The 24,834-nt window shown below is 37.1% G+C and overlaps 2 protein-coding genes across 3 annotated transcripts in view; one reads left to right on the forward strand and one right to left on the reverse strand.

Moving 5' to 3' along the window:
- The window catches only part of Gasz (ankyrin repeat, SAM and basic leucine zipper domain-containing protein 1), a 204,145-nt gene extending 188,999 nt beyond the window's left edge, over window positions 1–15,146 (forward strand). For both annotated transcript variants that reach the window (XM_073085343.1, XM_073085346.1), the window contains one exon: window positions 14,956–15,146. In XM_073085343.1, the coding sequence (XP_072941444.1) occupies window positions 14,956–14,995 (40 nt within the window). In that variant the 3' untranslated portion in view covers window positions 14,996–15,146. The remainder of the gene's footprint in view (window positions 1–14,955) is intronic.
- LOC140751477 (semaphorin-2A) overlaps window positions 1–24,834 on the reverse strand; it is a 90,426-nt gene that overhangs the window by 7,119 nt on the left and 58,473 nt on the right. The window contains exons 2-11 of the mRNA XM_073085351.1: window positions 16,184–16,271; window positions 12,260–12,311; window positions 11,466–11,636; window positions 9,122–9,392; window positions 8,290–8,520; window positions 7,776–7,921; window positions 6,758–6,873; window positions 3,710–3,864; window positions 3,126–3,306; window positions 1,150–1,425 (exon numbers count right to left, since the gene is read on the reverse strand). Of these exons, the coding sequence (XP_072941452.1) occupies window positions 1,150–1,425; window positions 3,126–3,306; window positions 3,710–3,864; window positions 6,758–6,873; window positions 7,776–7,921; window positions 8,290–8,520; window positions 9,122–9,392; window positions 11,466–11,636; window positions 12,260–12,311; window positions 16,184–16,271 (1,687 nt within the window). The remainder of the gene's footprint in view (window positions 1–1,149; window positions 1,426–3,125; window positions 3,307–3,709; window positions 3,865–6,757; window positions 6,874–7,775; window positions 7,922–8,289; window positions 8,521–9,121; window positions 9,393–11,465; window positions 11,637–12,259; window positions 12,312–16,183; window positions 16,272–24,834) is intronic.

Consider the following 24,834-nt stretch of genomic DNA (forward strand, 5'->3'; position numbering starts at 1 on the left):
GGTAGCGGCGTATGTGGTTGACCTCAGGTAGGAATATCTAATCCTATCTGGGGTTGATTATAGATGGCCATGGGCGGCAGTAGCCACTTACTATCAGGTGGACTGCATGCTCGTCTGCTACTCCTTTATTATATAAAAAAAAAAAAACTATGTGACTGAGGTACTAAGTGACGAGTTATAGGGAACTAAGCAGACGCACCTATGCGTCGATAAGTTTTAATTTTCCCAATCTTGGACGCGAGTAAATTTCATCGTCACTGCGTCGATTTAGCAGTAACTGTTCTTACACAGATATTTATAAAAAAGTTAAACAGAACCACCAAGCCACAAACAATGACAACTAAGTGACGAGTTATGCCTTTGTTCCTGAACTAAGCAGCTATGTGTCAATAAGCTTTTATTTTCGCAATGTTAGACGCGACACAGTTATAGTAAACTGCGTCGATTAAGCTTTTCCTGCACAGAAATTTATAATAAAAAATCTTAAATAGAACTAAGTGACGAGTTATGCCTTACTTACCAAACTAAGCAGGGGCACCTATACGTCGATAAGTTTTTTTATTTACATCTTGTTATGTATAGTTAACGTATTTTTCGTGCATGTGAATTTAGAAAAACAAAAACAAAACATCCTAGCTACAACAATGACGAACTAAGTGACGAGTTATGCCTTTGTGACGGAACTATGTACCTATGTGACGATAAGTCTTTACTTCTCATAATCGTGGACACGGAAACCAATAAAAATACTGCGCCGTTTCAGCTGTTTTCCTCTTTTATGTTACAGAAGTTGACATACTACTATACTCTTACGCCCCGGAAATCTGACAAACGCACAGACTAGAACAGAATATGGAACCGAACAATAAACAACTAAGTGACGATCTTTGTTGTTTGTTTTTTAGTTAAAGTATGTAAGGAGCTAAGTCTTTATTTCCATAATCTTGAACAATAGGAAATTACTTCGTTATTCACCCTACAGTTTTATGTTACAGGTTGTTATCGTGCAAAATGGTATCTTAAACAAACCTTAAATATAGATCCCCGCTCCCTTTTACAACAATGACGACTTAATCCTTTGTTTTCGTGACTTGCGATTTGCACTAAAACATTAATATTAAAAATATTGTAATAACAAAAAATACATACTTATAAATAATCTTGTATCGTCCCTTCTCCCTGGAGTGGTGGTACCACGCGACAATCTGATCCTTTAGCGCTTCGGGCGTCTTCCCGAAGGCCGCCAGGTGCACACTCTGGCCGAAGCCTGCACGTACGGTACGCAACGGTGCACTGGCCTCGCATATTGACGGCGTTGAGTTGGTCGCGTCGTGCAGCAGGCCTGGGGTGTAGGGCCGGCATGCTCCCACTTCCTTGTCCCACCCGCAGTACGGGTCTAGGACGCAACGGACGCAACTGTCGTACCTATTTGAAGGAAAATGAAAAAAGTATTTTTAACCGACTTTCCTAAGCAAAGAAGTATTTAATAAGATATTAAGTGGAACTCTATATAGGAGAAGCCTACCAATGTCGTTCGATTACAAACATGTTAATCATTAAAGACTTTATCACTCCTAACATCGATTAATTTCTCACTAGTCTCATCAAAACCTATTTACATACCACTCTTCCACTGCAGCATAATATTGCATTCAGTATATACTCCGCATGGATCTAATCTAATATAACCGACTTATCTATGAGTGCAAGCGCGTAACGGCAGCTGTCGTATCCTGTTGTCGGTGGCGAGGTAGAGCGCGTGCGAGTGTCGCGAGAGCGCGAGCGCACGTACTGGCTCGTCACCCGCTGCCCGCCACACGTCCGCCACGCGGGAACCACCGCCCGCCTATTGCACTATCTTAATTAAATACACTCCGCTTATATGCAATATATCAACTTACCTATGAGTGCAGGCGCGTAACGGCAGCTGTCGTATCCTGTTGTCGGTGGCGAGGTAGAGCGCGTGCGAGTGTCGCGAGAGCGCGAGCGCACGTACTGGCTCGTCACCCGCTGCCCGCCACACGTCCGCCACGCGGGAACCACCGCCCGCCTATTGCACTATCTTAATTAAATACACTCCGCTTATATGCAATATATCAACTTACCTATGAGTGCAGGCGCGTAACGGCAGCTGTCGTATCCTGTTGTCGGTGGCGAGGTAGAGCGCGTGCGAGTGTCGCGAGAGCGCGAGCGCACGTACTGGCTCGTCACCCGCTGCCCGCCACACGTCCGCCACGCGGGAACCACCGCCCGCCTATTGCACTATCTTAATTAAATACACTCCGCTTATATGCAATATATCAACTTACCTATGAGTGCAGGCGCGTAACGGCAGCTGTCGTATCCTGTTGTCGGTGGCGAGGTAGAGCGCGTGCGAGTGTCGCGAGAGCGCGAGCGCACGTACTGGCTCGTCACCCGCTGCCCGCCACACGTCCGCCACGCGGGAACCACCGCCCGCCTATTGCACTATCTTAATTAAATACACTCCGCTTATATGCAATATATCAACTTACCTATGAGTGCAGGCGCGTAACGGCAGCTGTCGTATCCTGTTGTCGGTGGCGAGGTAGAGCGCGTGCGAGTGTCGCGAGAGCGCGAGCGCACGTACTGGCTCGTCACCCGCTGCCCGCCACACGTCCGCCACGCGGGAACCACCGCCCGCCTATTGCACTATCTTAATTAAATACACTCCGCTTATATGCAATATATCAACTTACCTATGAGTGCAGGCGCGTAACGGCAGCTGTCGTATCCTGTTGTCGGTGGCGAGGTAGAGCGCGTGCGAGTGTCGCGAGAGCGCGAGCGCACGTACTGGCTCGTCACCCGCTGCCCGCCACACGTCCGCCACGCGGGAACCACCGCCCGCCTATTGCACTATCTTAATTAAATACACTCCGCTTATATGCAATATATCAACTTACCTATGAGTGCAGGCGCGTAACGGCAGCTGTCGTATCCTGTTGTCGGTGGCGAGGTAGAGCGCGTGCGAGTGTCGCGAGAGCGCGAGCGCACGTACTGGCTCGTCACCCGCTGCCCGCCACACGTCCGCCACGCGGGAACCACCGCCCGCCTATTGCACTATCTTAATTAAATACACTCCGCTTATATGCAATATATCAACTTACCTATGAGTGCAGGCGCGTAACGGCAGCTGTCGTATCCTGTTGTCGGTGGCGAGGTAGAGCGCGTGCGAGTGTCGCGAGAGCGCGAGCGCACGCACCGGCTCATCACCCGCCGCCCGCCACACGTCCGCCACGCGGGAACCGCCGCCCGCCCATTGCACTATCTTGTACACTTCACCTGTGCCTGGTTATTACTAATTTCATTAGTTTCTCATATATATCTATTTTCATGTAATAGATTTAACGTACAGGCAATGCAAATGTGTGTATATGTGTTTACTCAAACACGATACGGGTTGTAAATATTTAAGATAAATCATAGGTACCTATCATTGTACATTGTTACCAGAATACTGAATCTAAACTAGAAAACTACCTATAGGTACATATTTCTTACCTACCGTGCACTAATCTGATTTTATGGGTAACAAGACAAAAGAAAAATATTAAAAGAGATTCTTACCTATATAAATAGGCACTATTAATTTTAGGCTACAAATTCAATTATTGTTAAACTAAATTGTTTTGTATTTTTATATTAAATTGACATGTTTATATTAATATGTAGATATTTTTTAGAAACTCACTGGTGCCAGCGTAGAACACGGTGTAGGTGATATCATCAGCCAGCATATCGACTGTTTGTCGGTCAACAACCAGTGTGGTGAGCACGAGGTCGCGCTTATAAAACGCCGGCGCATCACCTTCGTGGCGCACCGCTGAGTCCATCAGTGGATGGGACCTGCAAAGAAAATCTTATGATAGCTGCTAATACTGCGAACCTAACCTAACCTAACATTAATGACGGAGCAAACAAACATGTTAATCTTATGAAAGCAGATGCTAATACTACGAACACCTTACATTATAAACGTAGCAAGGGAAAATGTAGTCTACCTGGTAAGTACCAAGTGCAACTCATTGCCATGTGCAATCAACCGCAGAGAAGTAGCAGAAGAACATGTAAAATGAACATGTAGTTCCACCTAATGGTTAGTACCAAGTGCCGTTCATTGCCGTGTGCAATCAATAAATTGGATTCCTAACTGAGATCACCCACAAAGTACTTTGGAATGCTTCGTATAAGTCTCGCCCTTACATTCAAGAATAACATGAGCTTCTGAGGCGAACAACGACGGATCTACCATCTTTATAAACCTTATGTTAAATACTCACTAGCAGACATAGTAATTTGTTACCTTACCACAATAATTACACTGTTTGTTTGCAGATTTGTTACTCGCGAGAAGTGATTTAAAACGTCCTATATACGTACGGCTGCTTTACGACATTCTTCAAACCCGAACAAAACAGTGCTACATTGCTGTTTTAATACCCTTCAGAACATAAACGCCTTACATTCGTAATTATAGTCCCTAATAGGATTCCTTTGCGCTGTTGAACCGCAACAACAGTAACTAGATTAAAACATAATTTGTGTACATAACATCGTTCTTGTAATAATTATACCTCTCATGACTTCTTTCTTATATTTTAGAACGATACTACCGGCTACCGGCAGAGAAAGTCTAACATAAAAAAACGTTTCTCAGACGGGAAAGGCTACAACATTATTTACATTATGTTAAACTAATATATCTAGCAAAATACTTGAAACTCAAGTATGGTAAGTGAGACATACTTATACGGGTCGTTAAAACTTACTCCTCAGGGATAACATCTGTGGTTTATCTCAGATTGGACTGTATCTTATTTGAGAGTGTTATCGATTGTCCATGGCGCTTACTTTTAATCAGATGGATGCTTGGTAGGTATTAAATTCACATAAATTTAATATACGAGTATTATACTCTGTCAACATTATTATATCTGAGCGATACATATAATGCAATAACGACAAGTTTAATCAACACAGATTTGCACTGACGTGGTGTCTGAATTAGTAGTGAATTAGATCCAATTTTGAACTGTTTCGTCAATTAACGGAGATACGTGTGTGACCCAATTAAGAGAACACGTCATGTAGGGATGGCGATCTGAGATGGATTAATCGAATAATCGATCAAAAAATCGATATTTTTAATCTAACTCCAGTAGTGGATCGTTTCAGTGAATCGATATTTCATCCTAGAATTGAAGTTGAGCGAATTTGATTGAATATTAACAAATGGAAATACATTTTTTACTGACGGTTACGCATTTCTTTCAGTGATTATTATGGTCCTGATGACCTTGTTTTCGCTAGTTTCGCTTCTGAATAAATCGATGATCGGCTTTTGAAGAATTGATTCTTTAGTCCTCGATTTTTTCTCAATAGATTTATCAGTCTTCGATTTGAATCGATTCAAGAACCGATCTTTTTCGGAAGGAATCACCATCCCTACACATCACGAATTAATGTAACGTAACATAGTCTTGAGGGAACAAGATGAAATGTTCTCGTTATCCACAATATCCACTAACCTAATTTTGTTCTTATGGGATTTTGGCAGACGAGCGCGTTTTCCTTCCTATTCATATGAACTTGTAGAAATAGTTTTGTACTTAAGCGTTTTGTAACAAATTGAATCGCTGCAATTAAGTCCTTATGGTATAAATTATGTAATTTTAATTTTGATGATTCCTGTACGACAAATATCTGACTTTGCCACGTAATCATGAACAAGCTACGTCAGTAGGATATCTATGTGAACAAGATAGATAAATTTTGCACGCCCAATGTGGTAGACTTGTTGTAAATTTAAGATTCAATTCAATCAAATCAAGTCAAATAAATGATTGATTTATTTAATTAATTTATCATTTGACAATTACGCCCAAGAACGCCTAGGACGACCTTAATGATCATCAATTTGGTACATAACTTAACATAGTATTTCCCAATAATTTTTCGCTAGAGATCACAAAATTATTTTTTTAGCTATTACAAATTTCAAGCATATCGTTATTGTACTCATTAATTACCGGTACTGACAGCATAACAAGATACTTAATTAAAATTAAAAAATATATGTGGAGTGTTCTTCACCTTTTTATAAATTGCGCTTGTATATTGCCACACATTTATTCGTTATAAATTATGGTTTGAAAATCAAATCAATCCATAACTAAAAAATGTGATAACACCTTAGGCCCCCCCTTGGCTAGTATCGCTTGAGTAACTGGTAGTTTAGCGATTAAATTGTGGTTAACGCGACTGTCAAAGTTGCTCGATGACCATAGTAGCTTAAGAATCTATATAACGTGTAGACAATAGACTGTTGAGATATTTGTTGTTGTTGTTGACATATTCATCGGTCGCTCAAACAACAAAACTGTGCTGAAGTGACTTAAGTATCTTGTTAACCTTAAGCAACAAAATGGTAGCTCTACGCACTATCGCTCAGGCGACATTACCCAACAGGCTTCAACAAAACATATAAAGACACGAGCTTTTGCCCGCGGCTTCGCTCGCGTTACGAAGTAATATTTTCATCCCCTATTTTATCCCCTTGGGGGTAGGAATTATCAAAATCCTTTCTTAGCGGATGCCTACGTCATAACATCTACCTGCATGCCAAATTTCAGCCCGACCCGTCCAGTGGTTTGGGCTGTGCGTTGAAAGATCACTACGTCAGTCAGTCACCTTTGAGTTATATATATTTAGATAGAAGATAGATTAGTAAATTCCTTACCTGATAAAATTCAACACGCTATCCGGTAGAGCTTCGGTACTGTTGACGCAAGTACCCGGCCTGGGTTCAGGTACTCGCGCACGTAACACAGGCAGCCACGCCGAGCTCGAGGTGGCCTACATCCAAAAAGCAATTTAAGACCTTTTTCGCTAAACTTATGCGAACACTTTGTATGGAGTTGAACCAACTCAATAGAAAAGTCAACTTATCGCGCGTGTGAATAAAACTTTCAGCGAAGTAAACGCTTGTTATCGGATTTAGCTGCGATATTAAATTTGTTCAAGTATAAAGTAACAAGTAAATAACTTTAAAATTAATTAGACAATATCACAATCAGGATATTAAATGTAAACATCGTAATGAACACACAATAAAAGTTTTCGGAAAAGCAATCTCATTGTAGTCAATATATTATTATGTGCGTGGAGATAATTTGATTCCGAGTTAAATTAATTAAGATTTCTTTTGGTGCTATAAACATACATCATTAGGAAAAGCTTATTATAATCGAAGTTGGAAACCTGGACCTGTGCAATGACAAATTCCTTTGGTGACCACTGCGACAAGATATAATATTAGTTATAGGGGAGAGGGGATCCAAAACCCTATGCTAAAAGGGCAAAATAAATAGTATCTGAAATTTGTCAGTGAAACACATATGGTCCTCCTATTTGAATAATCTCCCAGTGAAGGCACCCTGTAGATCATCCATGGTGTATGGGCAGATAGTGGAGCCGACGAGCCCGTCGTGAATGCCGCGTAGAACCGGGTCGGATCTTCCGGCATCTGGTATACACTGTTTGAATAGAAATAAAACCAAACTAAACAATACAAACTTTATTCTTAAATCTTCCAGCAAAGGCGTCCTGTATATCATCCATGGTATATGTGCAGATAGCGGAGCCGACGAGCCCGTCGCTCGCGCCCGTCGTGAATGCCGCGTAGAACCGGGTCGGACCTTCCAGCATTTGGTATATGCTCTCTGAATAAAAATTAATCCGAACAAAACAATACAAACTTGCTCCTTAAATCTTCCGGCGAAGGCGTCCTGTATATCATCCATGGTGTATGTGCAGATAGCGGAGCCGACGAGCCCGTCGCTCGCGCCCGTCGTGAATGCCGCATAGAACCGGGTCGGATCTTCCGGCATTTGGTATACGCTCTCTGAATAAAAATTAATATTTCATCACCCTTTTTTCTTTCGCGTAGGTATGCCGTCTATTAGAAGGTTTATTAAGAAATTTCTTGTTTATTATATTTATCTTCATTATGTTTAATATAAATACATATTTTAAAAGCGCTTGCAACCGGCAACTTTTTCATTAATAAAATAATGTAAATATATTACGTACTTATTAAATCGATATATTCATTTTACTATGTATTTAGTGTTACGGATACGGGCGACGACTGCAGCCGACGGTTACCGGCAATTACTGACGACAGGCCGTCTGTCACGATTGTCGCTCATGTGTTACCCCCCTTAGTCAATGAAACATGTAACTAAACTTTGAAAGCAATCTAATACTTACGTATTTCATCGAAATAGAATGGAAACTCTCCAGGTATGCTGCAGTTAAGCCTTGCCTTCAAATAAGTGGCCCAATTTTGATTCAGAATGTGCTTGCCGCCCGTATCTTGTTTGCATACCCTGGCCACCCGGGAATATACTGCCTTCCCACAGTTCATAAACTCGACGGCGGTTTCCCGAAAAAAGAACAGGACATATTCTCCTACGTCGAACGATCCCACGAAATTGGTTTCTGGAACAAAGTGGCAAGTACTTTAAAAAGCTAGGTAGGGATAATGAAGCCTGCTAGGACGTCAGGCGAAAATCAAATCACGTTGAACTTCAGCAGGATATTACTGCGAGTGAAGTGCGTAATGAATGTTACGTGATTGAATATTGAAGGAACGTATTCCCCACAAAGCGATTATACATGAAAGGAGGCCGTCAGTTAGGCCGGGCTCTCATTAACGAGCTGTTACAGTGCCGAACTGATATAGTAACGTGCTAAGGTAACGTGTACGCATGATGGTCGCTACGAGCCAGCGCGAGCGAACAACGTACACACAATAATTATAGTTATAGTTTATTTACTGTAAACGTTAGTTACAGCTAGTAACGTAAGCCACATACATAATATGGTTATTGGTAACTATAACATGCAACAGTTATTACAGTTGCAAAATGAGTTTGCGTTTTGCGTAGGCTCGCCTTAATTTTATTTTATATTATTTTTTCACAGTGGCTATTACAATTCGCTAATGAGTACACGGCTTGAAATGAAAACAAGCGATTAATTGACAAGCTACTAAAGCATTTAATAAAAATAAAGTATAAAATAATTAAAAATTACGTACTGTCTAACCATTTCGAGTCGTATTTGAGCGTCCGTTTGAAATTGAACCTCTTCTGACCCGTCCGGAAATCGAAGAGGTCGTTACGGAATATTACGGGGTCGGCCTTGGTGAACTCCGCGTTGGTGCCCGCGTAGAGCGCTGGCAGGCCACCGGGGTTGCCCCGCGTGACCCACACCGCCGTGCTGTTGTCCGCTGGGTCGTACGGGCACTTGGCCACGCCAAGACCCACTCCTGGCACGTACTCGTGCCGCGGGAGGTGAGTCAGGTTCAACTGGGCGGGACGAACGTTCGTTAAACAAAAAGGCATTTATATCTACATTGGACGTGTCGTGTGAAAGTTATATCCGATCAAAAACGTTAAGTAATGTGAAAAAAATACTAAATTAATATACTCTTAAATAATTACATTTTTATATTTTGACAGGCACGGCCCGTTTTTGCGAGTTTGTTTTACGGATATAATATGTAAATACACTCAATGTCCATACATATTGCACAGACCGCTATTATTTTGTCTGATACGGCCCGAGTCTGATACGTTACATGAAATCAATAATTTATTTCTAAAAAAATAGGTACATAAAATTATGGTGCTTACAATGGTAGTGGTTTCACTGTGTATGCCCTGAGAGCGTGCAATTTTTACCACGCTTTTTAACACGCTTATATGTATGTATGTAACGGAATCTTTGAACTCGATTATTACCCACTTTGAACAATCCGATTAATTTAAAATTTTAAACAATTATCAAGAACCGATGATAATACACGATTTTAATAATTTAATCCCATTCCTATCAGGATCGTCAGAAATCAGGATTAACGATTTTCCTTGTGCAATTTTAGCATGGTTTTTAGTTTTTAAACTATAATTATTATATTGTACAATATTATTATTATAATTATAATGTAATTTTAATAAATATTATTGTCTGTAGGTATAAAAGTTTTAAAGCGGCCATTAGTATAATACCTGTTCTAAAATGGTGCCAAACAGAACCATCTGTTACACAATGTAATTTAGCCAGTTGGGCGTGTAAAGGATATAAATATTTAGCCAACCTTCCATGTAACAATAATAATTATGGTTCAGACCGTGTCCGTTTGTATGTACGTGTTCAAAAGCTAAACAACATGTGTGGTTTTAACCGCAAAAGCAATTTGATTCTGAAGCAATATTTGTAACTACGAGTATTTGAATTTAACAATTCATCCACGTAGCGAAAAAATATATATTCTGTTTTAAATTTTAGTTCAAAGCTGCTATAAGTAAAATTGTAAGAAAAATAAAACAAAATATGATTATGTTCTGGCCTACGAAATACTTAGGTAATTATAATCAACATGTAATGGGATTTTTTCGAAAACAAAGTAACAATTTACCCTATTTAACTTATAACTTATATCAATCTACAATCATAATGTATATATTTACGAAATAGCTTACTTTGCATATATTATTATAAATATTCAGATTGTACGTACATATAAAATAAGAAAATTAATGTGTATTGAACATATCATTACTGTGTTACCCGGGATGGGCGTAAACACCTGCGACACAGTTTCTTACTATTGCAGATGTTTACGAATTACTGTATTTTTGTAACGTGTTTTTGTTCAATAAATATTTAAATAAGAAGTGTATATTTTTAAAAGAATAACAAACATTAGCTCCATTGCACATAGTTCTATTACACATAGTTCCACTACACATAGTTTCAGGTGTCATGTATTCTACGATAGTCTCTGTAACCATATACCCAGATGCTTGAAGCGGCTTTATTGGGTCAAGACTCAAGATTCAGTGGCAAATGCACTCGAATGTGATTCCTGCGCTCCAATAGGTTTCTCCGCAAATCACCTACCTAGTGTTATAAATGTACATCTTAGATGCGACCTCTGTATGTGTGAGACAAAGGAAAATAAATTCGATAATATGCGTTATTTATTATGATACATATTAGTCTAATAATGTAACTATAGCAATACGTGACCGGTAGAGCACTGGACTCTACCCTTAACTGATTCATAAAATATTAAACGTAGATATTCATAAAACATACACTTTATCATGGTTCAAATTCGTACACAGCTTAATGGTTAAAATAAAGTTGATAAAACGTTTTAACAAATCAACATTACACGAAAACTAAACGATCTTATTGCGACTTTTTTAACATCCATTATTAATATTCAATCTATTCAAATTTTGTAAAAATGTGAAGAAATTGTAAAATGTCGTATGATTTATTGATTTTATTAACGGGAGTTGATCTATTAAATACCGGTAGGGGATGTTATATTTCATCTATTTAAAATAATTTATCAAATAGATACTTACATATATGACCCAGTCCTTAGGGCTGTGTGCGTTAGTGCCACACACGTACAACCGTTCGCCGTCACCGAGTGGCTGCAAAACTCGAATGTGGTTTCTGCACTCGAATGGCTCTGACTTGCCTTTACTCACGCATCGCGCTACGTTACCCGCTTCGAGTAGCAATGCATCTCGCTAAAATAAAGTAAAATCAATTTAATAAACCATTGAAATTAATATAAAACAAACCTTAAACATGTTTTTATTAAAAAAGGTGACGCTTATTTATCTTTGCAAAAATGTCCGAGATAAGAAAAATGTTCGAATATTGAAGAAACTAAATGGACACTTCAGGAATGCATATCTTATTCCATTTTATTTATATCTAGCAAGTATCTGTACGATTTTATATTCTTATGGAAATAGAATTTGTCTAAATTCACTATTAAGACACAAATTCAATAATAATAGTTCGATCAAAAATAAACACAGTTATTTCCAAACAAGTCAAATTAGCGAGCATTCACCGATCTTCTAAAGTAAATTAAAAAATACAAAAGAACTAAATACCCCGAATTGCCAATAGGCACGTAAGTTACACTTTAAAAGCTTTTGCGGAATTTAAAAGGCATTCTGAAAAGGTGACGGTTACTTTAAAGTGGAAACCAGGAAGCCTCACGTGAGGTTAAGATGCATTATAAATCTCGCGCGCTACGAAAAAAGGCCCCATTAAATTCACCTCCGCTCGCTTAATATTTTTTATCTTTTTCAAAGTGTTCCCTTAAGTGCATTTCGTGAAATTCAATTAAAACACTCACCTCACAGTGGGATTGACTAATATCACTCATGTTTAGTTTGAAAATTCGATCCCTGTAACAAAAAATCTTTCATATTATTATGAACGTCACACTATAAATATAAAAAGTCCTTTCTACACTCACAGCCCACACTAGTTTTTCTCTGTGTCGTGGGTACCATGGACACATTCATAAACACACAAACACCCACTCCCAGAACAGGAAATTCATCATTTAAAATATCTGTTTGTCCGGGAATCAATCCCGGAACTGTTTCCACATCAGATTGATATGGAGAACGCTACGCCATGCGCGTCGTCAATTTTTTTTTATATATAATAGTGTTGTTGTAGGTGTATTTTACTTCGAAGGTAACAAGGCACATACATGTATATGTAATGCGTACAAACTTGGTCTTTAGAAGCAACAAAGCATTTGTAATCAACTCCAGTTATAGTTCCCGTACTAATAGCATTTAATGACAGGTTTCTGTTCGTTAGTGACTACCTACGAGTATAAACAGGTAGACTGCATGCCCGTTTGTTATTTCCGTTACCATACAACATAAAGCAGCTAGGCCTTATTTGTTAGAGGTGCAAAATATTACACATGACTTTTTAGATTATTTCTGCCTCTGTCTAGTCATATTCTATTTCGCAATCTGCATTTTAATTAAGGAAGATTTTAGTGATGACGATATGTTTAGCTCTACTTTTGGACAAAAATCTTCGTTCCTTAGTGCAATTTGTACCTACTTAGCAGAAAATCATAGTTTCACATTTGAACCCTACGAAGTTGTAGGCGTTGGGTTTATTTATGTATCTTATAAATAGAAAAATGTTAAGGGTGAACAACCCTTATCACTTAGGGGTATGAAAAATAGATAGTAGCCGATTCTCAGACCTATTGAATATGCATATAAAATTTGGTAGAAATCGGTAAAGCCGTTTCGGAGGAGTACGGCAACTAACATTGTGACACGAGAATTTTATATATAAGATTTTGTCGCATCTCAAATCACAAGTCATTAAGTAGTCGTAATCTATATTTTAGAGTTCTAAATTTAAGTTTTGCAGCGGTAGAGATAGTTTCCTTACATGTTAATAGTATTACATATGTACTTTAAATTCAACAACCGGCTGACGAAACACAAAACAAATTGAAGGTAGGTATATGATTACAAATAGGTATAACGTCTAAAACCAACAGTCCTGCGTAAATAAGGATCAGCGCAAACAAAAGTTGACAGAAATTGTGGATAATTGGCTTTCATGTGAAAGCTCCATTTCCATCGGGCAATCGTTACACTGCACTGAATCACTAGTTCTAACAAACAGAGGTAATAACATGTTCGATCACTAATTACATGCCATTTCATTCAGAACCAAACGGAATTGCTTTATGATATTCGATATGGAAGTATGAAAAATAAAATGGAAAAACTAATTTGAAAGTAATGCGTTTCTGGCTTTTTGTGGTTGGTATATTAAATGAATATGCCATCGATCTGGTGATCATATCATACATGAATATGTGTAATCAACTCCTGTGCATGAACCCATAGGATGTTTATTTATTTATTTTTACCCGACTGCCAAGGAAGGGTTATGTTTTTCGCGCGTATCTTGTATGTTTGTCTTTCTTTATTTGATTCGATCTAACAAACGGCTGGATGAATTTCAACAGTTAAAGTGTCATTATATTTGTCTCAATGACCCGAGTGTCCTTAGATAGGTGTTAGTAAAAAAAAATCAAAATGGCGGATTTTTGGCGCGAAATAGTAACACATTTAAAAAAAAAAGTTAACCGAACCTATCGAGAAGGGTATCAAATGAAAGGAAATTAAACGGAGATTATAAAAACATATTTGTATATATATAAAACAGTAAGGTGACTGACTGACTGACTAACTAAATGACTTTTTCATTTTTCAGAAATCAACGTACAGCCTAAACCAAGGACTTTACAGTTCTGAAATTTTGCACACAGGTTCTCTATATAGCTTGAATAAGTACTTAGAAAGGCCTTTTGGAAATTCTACCCTTAAGAGGGTAAAATAGGGGAAAACAGTTTTTTTGAAATCCGTTAATTTTGAAGCAACTACTATAAAATTTTGTATTTGGCTTTCTGGATAGGAACAAGGACGTACTTATTTATCTCCTTCCGAAAAATCAAACCCGTAGAGGGTAAAATAAGGGTTAAAAGTTCATTTGAACTATCGTCAATTTTGAAGCAAACACTATGACATTTTGTATCAGGCTTGTTGGATAAAAATAATGAAATGCTACCTCTAACGAGGTAAAATAATGACTGAAACTTTGATTTACTGAAGTTATATATTTTATAGACCGTAAATGGTGAATTTTTTCGCGAAATAGTAACACGTTTTAAAAAAGTTAACCAAACCTATCGAGGGTGTCAAAATAAAGGAAATTAAGAGGAGATTACACATACATTATATAATATATCTTATATATAAAATTCTCGTGTTAGTAACCGTACTCCTCCGAAACGGCTTCACCGATTTTCACCAAATTTTATATACATATTCAGTAGGTCTGAGAATCGGCCACTATCTATATTTTTTACACCTAAGTGATAAGGGTTGTTTATCCTTAACATTGTTTTATTTATATGGCAACACAACGTTTGCCGGGTCAGCTAGTACATATATACTCGTATATACACATCGAGATGACTGTCTGACTAAATGAGAGAGTTGATGTGCCAGAGATCAACGCAAAGGGAAACCGCTGAACTTAAGCGTGCTGGAATTTTACACATAGGTTCTTTATATAGCGTAAATGAACACTACGAGGATAAAATAAAATAGGATAATATTGTTTGAACATTTTTTTGTTTTTGAAGCATACACCTACTATGAAACTTTGTATTTGGCTTTCTGGATAAAAATAATGAAATGCCTATTTCACTGCTTTTGCAAATTCTACTTCAGTCTTTTTGGTGCAGTCGGGTTTTTGATTTTTTAAATTAATTACTTGTTTATTTTTGTATAGGCCAACGACAGCACATATAAATTGTCAGTTACAATATTTTTCTTAAACTACTACCGGATCGAAACGCGACCTCTACTGAGAAGATCCGGTAAGAAACTCAGTAGACTTGTCTTTTTTTTAATGCCATCATTTTTACATATAATTAATGGTTAATCGTTGTTGTTAAACTTCAGAATAAAGTTAGAAGCTTTGTATAGGGTCTTTGCTACACCCATAGATAAGTATAGATATCTCACCGCCTTGTAACTGAAGGAAGCCATTAAATGGCTTGAACGGCTGACCATTGTCTCAGCCATTTAATGGCTGACATGGTGTAATTTACGCGGAACAATGCCGACAAGTTAAGTGGTGCAAAAACACGAAATTTAAGAAAAAGTGCGGAGAAATATTGTTCCATTAGTAAATGATCTAAAAACTACATTTTTTTAATATTTTTCAAACACGAAAATAGAAGACAGTGACAGTTTCAATTGTCAAAACTGGATACATTTTCTTGTTAGGAGTGAGTAATCTTTACTAATCTATGGCTACACCTTTGAATCAAATGTTAGCAGCACACAGCTGTTAGTAGGCCGTAATAGGTAGATTTGGTATCAATACAAAACAAGAACTACTACTACTACTACTGCCACGAAAAATAGTCAGTTTTGATAACTTACTAATAAATTGTATACTACATTTTAATACTTTTAGCAAAAAAGATACTATAATTATAACCATAACACAGCATACAAAATACAAAAATACGTCATTATGTAATCATTTTAGGTAAATAGTTTTCATTTCATTTAGGATTTACTTAATATATTGAGCACTACATTAATATAAACAGAATGAGATCAGATCATTCATAATACCTAAGAATAAAGTAGATGATGTTATAATTCTAAGAATATAAACGCCTTGGAAGAAATTAATTAGTACTTACATAGCACCCACGTATAGCGTATTTCTCTCTTCATTCAAGTAGAGTGTTCGGTAAAAGAGGTTACCGCAAGAAAACTCTCTTATGTGATCTGAAACAAAAGAAATATAAATTAGTCTTGTACACAATTTATTAATATCTTTATATGTTATGGCAATCTTTTAATGCGCTGTATATAGGTATTTAATAAAGTTGGAAATATCTAAACCAAGGAGTCAAAGCCAAATTCCAGGAGAATGTGTATTATAGGTACATGAGCATAATCGTCGTTTTTTTTTATAATATAGGAGGAGCAGACGAGCATGCAGTCCACTTGATGGTAAGTGGCTATCAACCCCAGATAGGATTAGATATTCCTACCTGAGGTCGGCCACAGATGCGCCGCTACCCCTGAGGACTAAGCTGGAACACCTCGGAAAAGTCGGTCTCCCTTACCACACCCTTCAAAACGGAACACAGCAGCGCCTAACACTGCTCTTATTAAGCAGAAAACCCGTTACTATACCACTGATGGGCCTGGGTTTCCTCTTAGAATGAAAGGGATTAGGCCACACTCCACCGCGCTGGCCTTTTTTAAAGATATACAGGTATACAAGTTTCCTGTCGATGTTTTCGTTCACCGTTAAAGCAAATGATAATTATTGACTTTTGGTAAAAAAAAAATGTAACATCTCATAGATATCTACGACTGATATCTGAGCATCTGTGAGCATCAGACGGATTACAAATCGCATGGTATACTACTTAAATTCCTTACATAAAAATATATACGGGAACTTAAGATAAAAATAAGGAATTCATGATATTTTCCTAATAAGTTCAGACTTATCAAAGTGAAATCGAAAATTTAGGAGCGGCTCGCTGTACCATAAAATAGGCCTTACTTCGACGGTAGGGCCGTAAAGTATCGTGATCCATTTTTTATAGCATATAATATTCGTTGCGGCCTTAAACTGAACATATTTTTGTTACTTATTTATTAACAAAGATTAAGTTCTTTATATATTATATATTTATAACTCGGCCTCTCGTTCGAGGGGTCCGAGGTTCAAATCCCAGGCCTTCAAAAATTATATGCGTATTAAAAGTTAATTATCACTTGCTTAAACGGTGAAGAAAAACATCGTGAGGAAACCTGCATACCTGAGAGATTAATAAAAAAAGGAAATCTCAAAGGTATGTAAGTCTACCAATACGCACTTGGCCAGCGCGGTGGACTATGGCCTAATCCTTCTCGTTTTGAGAGGAGACCCGTGCCCAGTAGTGAGACAAGAATGGGTTGATTATGATGATGATGATGAAGTTCTTTATGCATACATTTCCTTAGTAAGCAGTGTACTTGTTTTAAGCAAAAATTTTCACGATTCGTCTTTTATGTTAAACAAAAGATAAATTTCAAGAAAAACTAATATTTTAAAATTTAACGATAACATCAATTACTTAAGACCACAACACATAACGAAAATAATAATGTACACATAGGTCATAGATAAGTAAAGATTACTCACTCCTAATTAGAAAATGTACCCAGTTTTGATGTCACTAAAATATTTAAATAATTATTTATTTATTATGTAAATTACGCAGTATTTGTTATTTATTCGTAAATTTTCTCTAAAAATGTTTTTATTTATCAAGAATTCAAAAAAAGAACTTACTAATAAGCCGTTTGTGGCTTCATTCAATTTCAAGGCGGCGAAGTATCTTTACTAATCTATGACATAGGTGTTTTAATTATTTAGAAGTACATCAAAAGATGAAAATGATTTTGTAACGATAGTATTATTAAATCTTATCTGGTAATTTCCTTTTCTATGCCACTGGGCATGGCACTCCTCTCAAAATTACAAGCCCATCTTTATCTAAATCACTGTTCCTTTACCCATGCAGTAAAGGGTATTTTATTTTAACACCTCCATAATTTAAACAGATATACTTGTTTGGAATTGGAAAAAAATCAAGTTCTATTTTCATGCAATTCGTATAGACAAAGTGTCTTTGTAAATAATTAACATATACACTACTTATCTAACTCTAGAATAGGTGTAGTTTTTAGGTAATAACAGTTGCGAGTGTTGCGACTACAATAGCCAGTAGTGATTATGAGGGCGGCGCGCACGCAACATCACGTGACTGACCCATAGACTCAACACTACTTAAACATATTAAACAACTAATATCATCCTTTTAAACTTACACAATCACCTATCGTAACATCTAATACAATATTAATGACAATTTCAAATTGTCGTAATTGCACAATTAAATCTTACGAAATAAGTTTGATGGTCAGCGTTAGGTTCATTTATGTTTCTTGCATTAAATTTTATCACATTACAAGTCATTAAGTAGTCGTCATCTATATTTTAGAGTTCTAAATTTATTTAAAGTTTCTCAACGGTCGAGTTAGTTTCCTTACGACATTTTCATAAAATTATATAATTTATTTTCAACAACCAGCTCACGAAACAAAACAAATTGAACTTAGGTATATGATTAATGCATGGTAAATCGTATTTTATTTTAAAATCTCCGTAACTTGCAACAGATATCCTTGTCTGGTATTCAAACAAAAAAATCTATAATTTATAACAATATCATGTAGTTCACATAAACTAAGTGTCTCTGTAAATAATTAACATATACACTACTTATGTAACTCTAGAATAGGTGTAGTTTTTAGGTAATAACAGTTGCAAGTGTTGCGACTACAATAGCCAGGGTGTTATTAGGGCGGCGCGCACGCAACATCACGTGACAGACCCATAGACTCAACACTACTTAAACATATTAAACAACTAATATCATCCTTTTAAACTTACACAATCACCTATCGTAACATCTAATACAATATTAATGACAATTTCAATGTTCTTTCCATTGTTCCACTTTCAATTACTAGGAAGTAAAATGGAAACACGCATTAGTTTTATTTTCAGACATCAAAAGGAACATTTCAATGCACTTCCTAATGTGAAGCTTGGTCGTTACACTAATAGTAACTGCCATTTGGCTCAAATGTCAAGCGCTATCTGGTACGGAAAAACTAATATATATCAGTCGTATTTAACTTTTTGGAACTTTTCTCTTTAAGTGACTTATTCTAAAATAGTTTTCGCCCGCGGCGTCGCCCGCATTTAAAAGAAAATAGTATAACATAGTAACATAGGTACATAAAACTGAAAATTCGTACCTTCAACTTTGCTAAAGATCATCACTTAATTAAATGCATAGTTTACGACTCAATCCGTAGTAATATCGATTAAAATAATCGATGTCTTGGGTCCAAAAGATCGATTCTCCGATTAATCGATCTTAGATCGCCATCCATAGTTTCCGTGGGATTTCCGGGATAAAAACTATCCTATGTCCTTTCTCGGGTCTCAGACTATACTCGTATTTGTACAAATTTTTATTAAATCAGTTCAGTGGTTTAGGCATGAAGAAGAGACAACCAGACAGACAGACAGAGTTACTTTCGGATTTATAATATTAGTAAGGATACCTGTAGGTAGACTAAACGTTGTTTTTGTTTGCTTTTAGTCTCATTTATCGAAATTTATAACTAGTACATCTTCTTGTCTAGGAGATAATTTGACCTTTACGTCGGATTTGTGTACTTTATAACAAGTAGTGTATGAAGAATATGGTCACGAAGACAGCTCTCGAGTGACTGATAGAATTAATTTAACTTTATTGCTGTAGGTATATTTTTCATTAATTATTTCCGAAAATATCTCTCATTGTTTCCGCAAGTTATATTCAGAAGTCAGCAATTATACAAATAAATAAGTAGACATCAGCAGTGAAAGAAAGAAAGAAACGATTTATTTTACATGCTATACAAGTTACAACATACAAAAGAAAATAATAACAATGGAAGGGATACAATAAAAATAATAACAAATAAAATAACACGTGACGTAAACGATACAGTATAGCAGCAAAAATGGTCGCACTCAGTCTCTGCCGATGCCTGTGAGAAATAACAGACTCCGGCGACTGGTTTTCAGTGCATCCTCTGAACGACAAAACTATAAATAAATAGAAATTATTGCCTATGAAACAGTGCATAAATCTTTTAAATATATATAACTCAAAGGTGACTGACTGACATAGTGATCTATCAATGCACAGCCAAAACCACTGGACGGATCGGGCTGAAATTTGGCATGCAGGTAGATGTTATGACGTAGGCATCCGCAAAGAAAGGATTTTGATCAATTCTACCCCCAAGGGGATAAAATAGCGGATGAAAATATTACTTCGTAACGCGAGCGAAGCCGCGGGCAAAAGCTCGTATCTTCATAATTTCATTCAATGATTTACTACATTTCCTTGTTATTATGTCGTTTATCATAATAAACATTATTACTGTAGCACTACCATGAGTTGGCATAGAAACGCCACTATAGAAATTGTAAATAGAAAACTATTGTCATTTTGCTAGTGAATAACATAACTACTATCGTTACGGTATTTCTTGACAACGTCTGTCAAATTAATGACTCATGGGACCGAATTTGTATGGCAATAGATCATAATGACATTCGCTAGCGATTTGATTTCGATAGGTTTTTTACGTTACGAGTGGCTCACACTACGGAATTTAGTTCTACGAGTAACCACCAGAGGCGCTGTACAATTTTTCATACCTTTATTTTACGCAGTCGCTAGCGAGTAATACTTTTGTAAACTCATGGTAGTGCTACTGATGGCATGACGTCGATGAGTACGTACACATTAGTTACTGAAATTTAATTACATTGAATATTTAGTACTGAAATCAAATGCATGGCCACTAAGCGTGTTATCAATCTAACGTTTTGACCATTAAATACAATGTGTATTTAATTTAAACTAAATTTGGTAATTATAGTAGCTAATGAGGAGCGATGGTGTACCTACGCTTCAGGTCTCCACTAGTTGTGGTAAAAGATCCATGTCCAGCAGTGGGACATAAATATTTTGCAGTAATTGTACCTCATGCGGATTGCGGATTGATGCCTTCGAGATGTGGTGCTGGAGGAAAATGCTGCGAATATCCTGGACAGCTCACAAAACCAACGCTTCTATCCTACAAGAACTTGGAATCACATGGCGACTGTCAACCATCTGCCTCCGCAGAATTTTTGAGTTTTTCGGCCACATTGCTAGGAGAAGAGGCGAGAACCTGGAAAAGCTTCTGGTAACCGGAAAAGTTAAAGGCAAGAGACCCCGGGGGCGCAGTCCGATGCGTTGGTCTGACCAAATCCGCACAAATCTCACCACGGTATACAATACTCTACACATAGCCGAAAATAGAGGCAGATGGCGCGAGATCAAAAAGAGAAATGTGACTAATAGAGACCACGACCCTCAGCATTGAGGAGAACGATGCAAGGAGGAGGAGGTACCTCAAGTTACGGTATGCTACGAGTAGTAATAGTTATGGAAAAATCTTCTATTGAAGCCTAAAACTCAACTTACTTACTTTTTAGTTTAAAGAGAGAAAGACATACTTTTTCGAGGTATTCCTGCTTAGTCCTCAGGGGTAGCGGCATCTGTGGCCGACCTCAGACCTGTGGCAGAAGCCCCTTATCATCAGGTGGACTGCAAGGTCGTCTGCTACCCTTATATTATATCTACACTAATATTATAAAGAGGAAAACCTTGTTTGTTTGTTTGGTTGTAATGAATAGGCTCAAAAACTACTGGACCGATTTTAAAAATTCTTTCACCATTCGAAAGCTACATTATCTACGAGTAACATAGGCTATATTTTATATGAAATATATTTGATAAATAGATTTTGAGCCGTTACACAGTTTTCCGGGTCAGCTAGTATAAAATATAAGTAAGAAATCCGTGCCCAACAGTAGGCCAACAACACACATCGCTAATGTTTGTTCAACACAAAATACCGTATGTGATTCACGCAACCTTTTACTGGGTCATCACCACTTGCTCGTCCGACCGGCAGTTAAATACCGCGATTAAGCACTAATGAAGTCATTGTTTGAATATCTAACGAACCGAGCGATACGAACATGAACCTAAAACCTCTCTCTGATATGCATGCCACTTCTACAAACAAAATGATATTTAATTATACATGGAGTATTATGATATTGGAGTATTTTTTTATAATATAGTAGCAGCATGCAGTCCATCTGATAGTAAGTGGCTACTGCCGCCTATGACATCCGTTATCAAGCCTAGATAGGATTAGATTTTCCTACCTGAGGTCGGCCACAGATGCGCCGCTACCCCTGAGGACTAAGCTGGAACGCCTTGAAAAGTATGTTCTTACCACACCCGTCAAACCAGAACACAGCAGCGTTTAATACAGCTGTTATAAGGCAGAAATAACTGTGGCGGTGGTGCCGCCGGAGTCTAACCATAAAGAGTTCTACCACCCTCTAAAAGTATATGTTCTCATAATGTTATAATAATGAGTTGGAAAGGTGGTAGAACGGATTTCGTCGGGGAAGAAGAACTGATATTTTTAGTGTGAAACAGTTCTTGTGTTTCCATGAATGGATGTGGATGCTATATCAAGCGACCATCTTTATCCTCTGAAATGGCAACACATTTGTGATCGGCTCCAGATAAAACCCCTATTTTGGAATGGTGAAAGTGACCACTTCCCTTCTAGCGAGTGAACTGACTGTTCATTTAATACATGCAGTTTTTTACCTTTAAAATATAATGTCTCCAACACTTATGATTTTTTGGTGATAATCGAAGAAAACTAGCTTCGATAAATTATCAGTTCCCTCAATGTAGCAAAGAAGAAAATAAAAGTTATGCAAAGTACCTAAAACTAACTAATGCTACGAAAGTCTCAGAGCAATACTTCAATAGCCAAGTTACTGTTACGTAGTGAATAAAGTTGTAGTTACGTAATAATAAACGCAGCCAAAACGTAAATTTAAAGAAATAATAGACTTATATAAAATCTAAAGTCATGTTTTTATTAAAAAAAGTATTATAGATTCTTTTAAATTAATTACATATTCCTTAATTTGTACTTAACTCAATGTACAATGTACATATAGCATAAGAAATCAAAATATCAAAAATGAAACTATACATAAGTTTACTAGACTACAAGTAAATCACTATGATAGTCTCAAAGAAAAATACTTAAAGAGGATATAGTTGCCTACTGTTGTGTAGTGAATTAAGTTGTAGTAACGTAATAATAAACGCAGCCAAAACGTAAATTCAAAGAAACCAGCTGTAGTATCGTGGCGTTACGTTCACGAGCGTATTATGCAAATACCATGGGTCGGCACACCGCAACAAGTAAACTGCCGAAGCAGACTCAAGACTGAATTCAACAACCATGATACCTTCTATATACCTACTGTTAGAAATCTATTCAAATTATTTTATTATATTAGTATTATTTTAATTACTTACGTAATTGTTTTGTGTTATATTCATGATTTTTATATTATAAAGTTCTTATTTATATAATCACTGGCGGGTACGATTGTATGAGTGAGCATAAAAAAGAAAAAAGAACGGTCTTGACGTTTGAGTTGTATTTTGCGCGGGAATAATAAATATTGTAAATTGGTTCAATTAATAGTTATATTTTATTAATACTGAAAGAGAGGGATTTATTAATATAAGTTATGCCCATTAATTACTCGTATAATCAATTTATCCAATGTTTTTGCCTACCACTGACTGACATTTGACAATTTCGTCACGCGGCTTGTCGAATTACAATTAATAATGGGGTTTACTCGACTTGTGTAAAGTAAAATTAAACATTATACGTAGTAACATTTTTCACAGAACTCTTTTTAAACATGAATAACTGCCGCGCAAATTATTTCGTTATAAACAAGAAGGGAGACAGGAACTCCATAACAAACATCTTAAAATGACTTGATACTATTTACCAACTGCCAAAGTTATAATTACTTTCTCATTCGTATTTCATAAACTAATCAGTATTAGTTGACTTCAGTGAGTTACTCTGTCATAGTGAAATTAATTACGTATTTGAAATGGCACGTCGTCAACCCAATGTCCTGCTTGGCAGCTCTCAGAGTGAGAGACATTTAGTCCGTAGACTTCACAGAAGATTGAGGTCTTTTTTGGAACTCTGATTATGAGACTTATAGGTTTACTTCACCGTTATAACAATTGATAAAATAATTTGTAATGCGTAAACTTTGAAAAATTAGACATGCGTGCCTGGGATGTAAATCTCAGACCCTCGGAATACATCTAGAGGACGAATTTGAACCACTAGTCGATCACTGCTCACAGGAATACAGGTAGTGTCAAATTGATTAGTAAGTGACGTCGAGCAATACGTAAGTTCCATAGAATAGTCCGCGCCAAACTGCTAGTCCGCTCTGAAGTTGTTGCGAGCAGGTGTAGTCATACAATTTGCTATGGCGACGCGATTCATTTTTACATAAAGAGCGGACTACCAGTTTTACGCGAACTATACGTGGTTTATTAATTTTCAGTAATCAGGCGGAGTTTTGGACCATGGTTAAATGCAAATCCACATTAACGAGGTGAAGTATCGCCGGCGCTACACCGTCGACCGCATTATGCAGATAACATCGCCGGTAAATACCGCAACAAGTAAATAGCCAAAACTGACTGTTTGCCTCCAAACATGGCATGGACGGGACTGGCAA

Source organism: Epargyreus clarus, unplaced genomic scaffold (genome assembly GCF_041222505.1).
Source record: "Epargyreus clarus isolate Ecla_fem2 unplaced genomic scaffold, WU_Ecla_fem_2.2 ptg000023l, whole genome shotgun sequence".
Taxonomy (NCBI): Eukaryota; Metazoa; Arthropoda; class Insecta; order Lepidoptera; family Hesperiidae; genus Epargyreus; species Epargyreus clarus.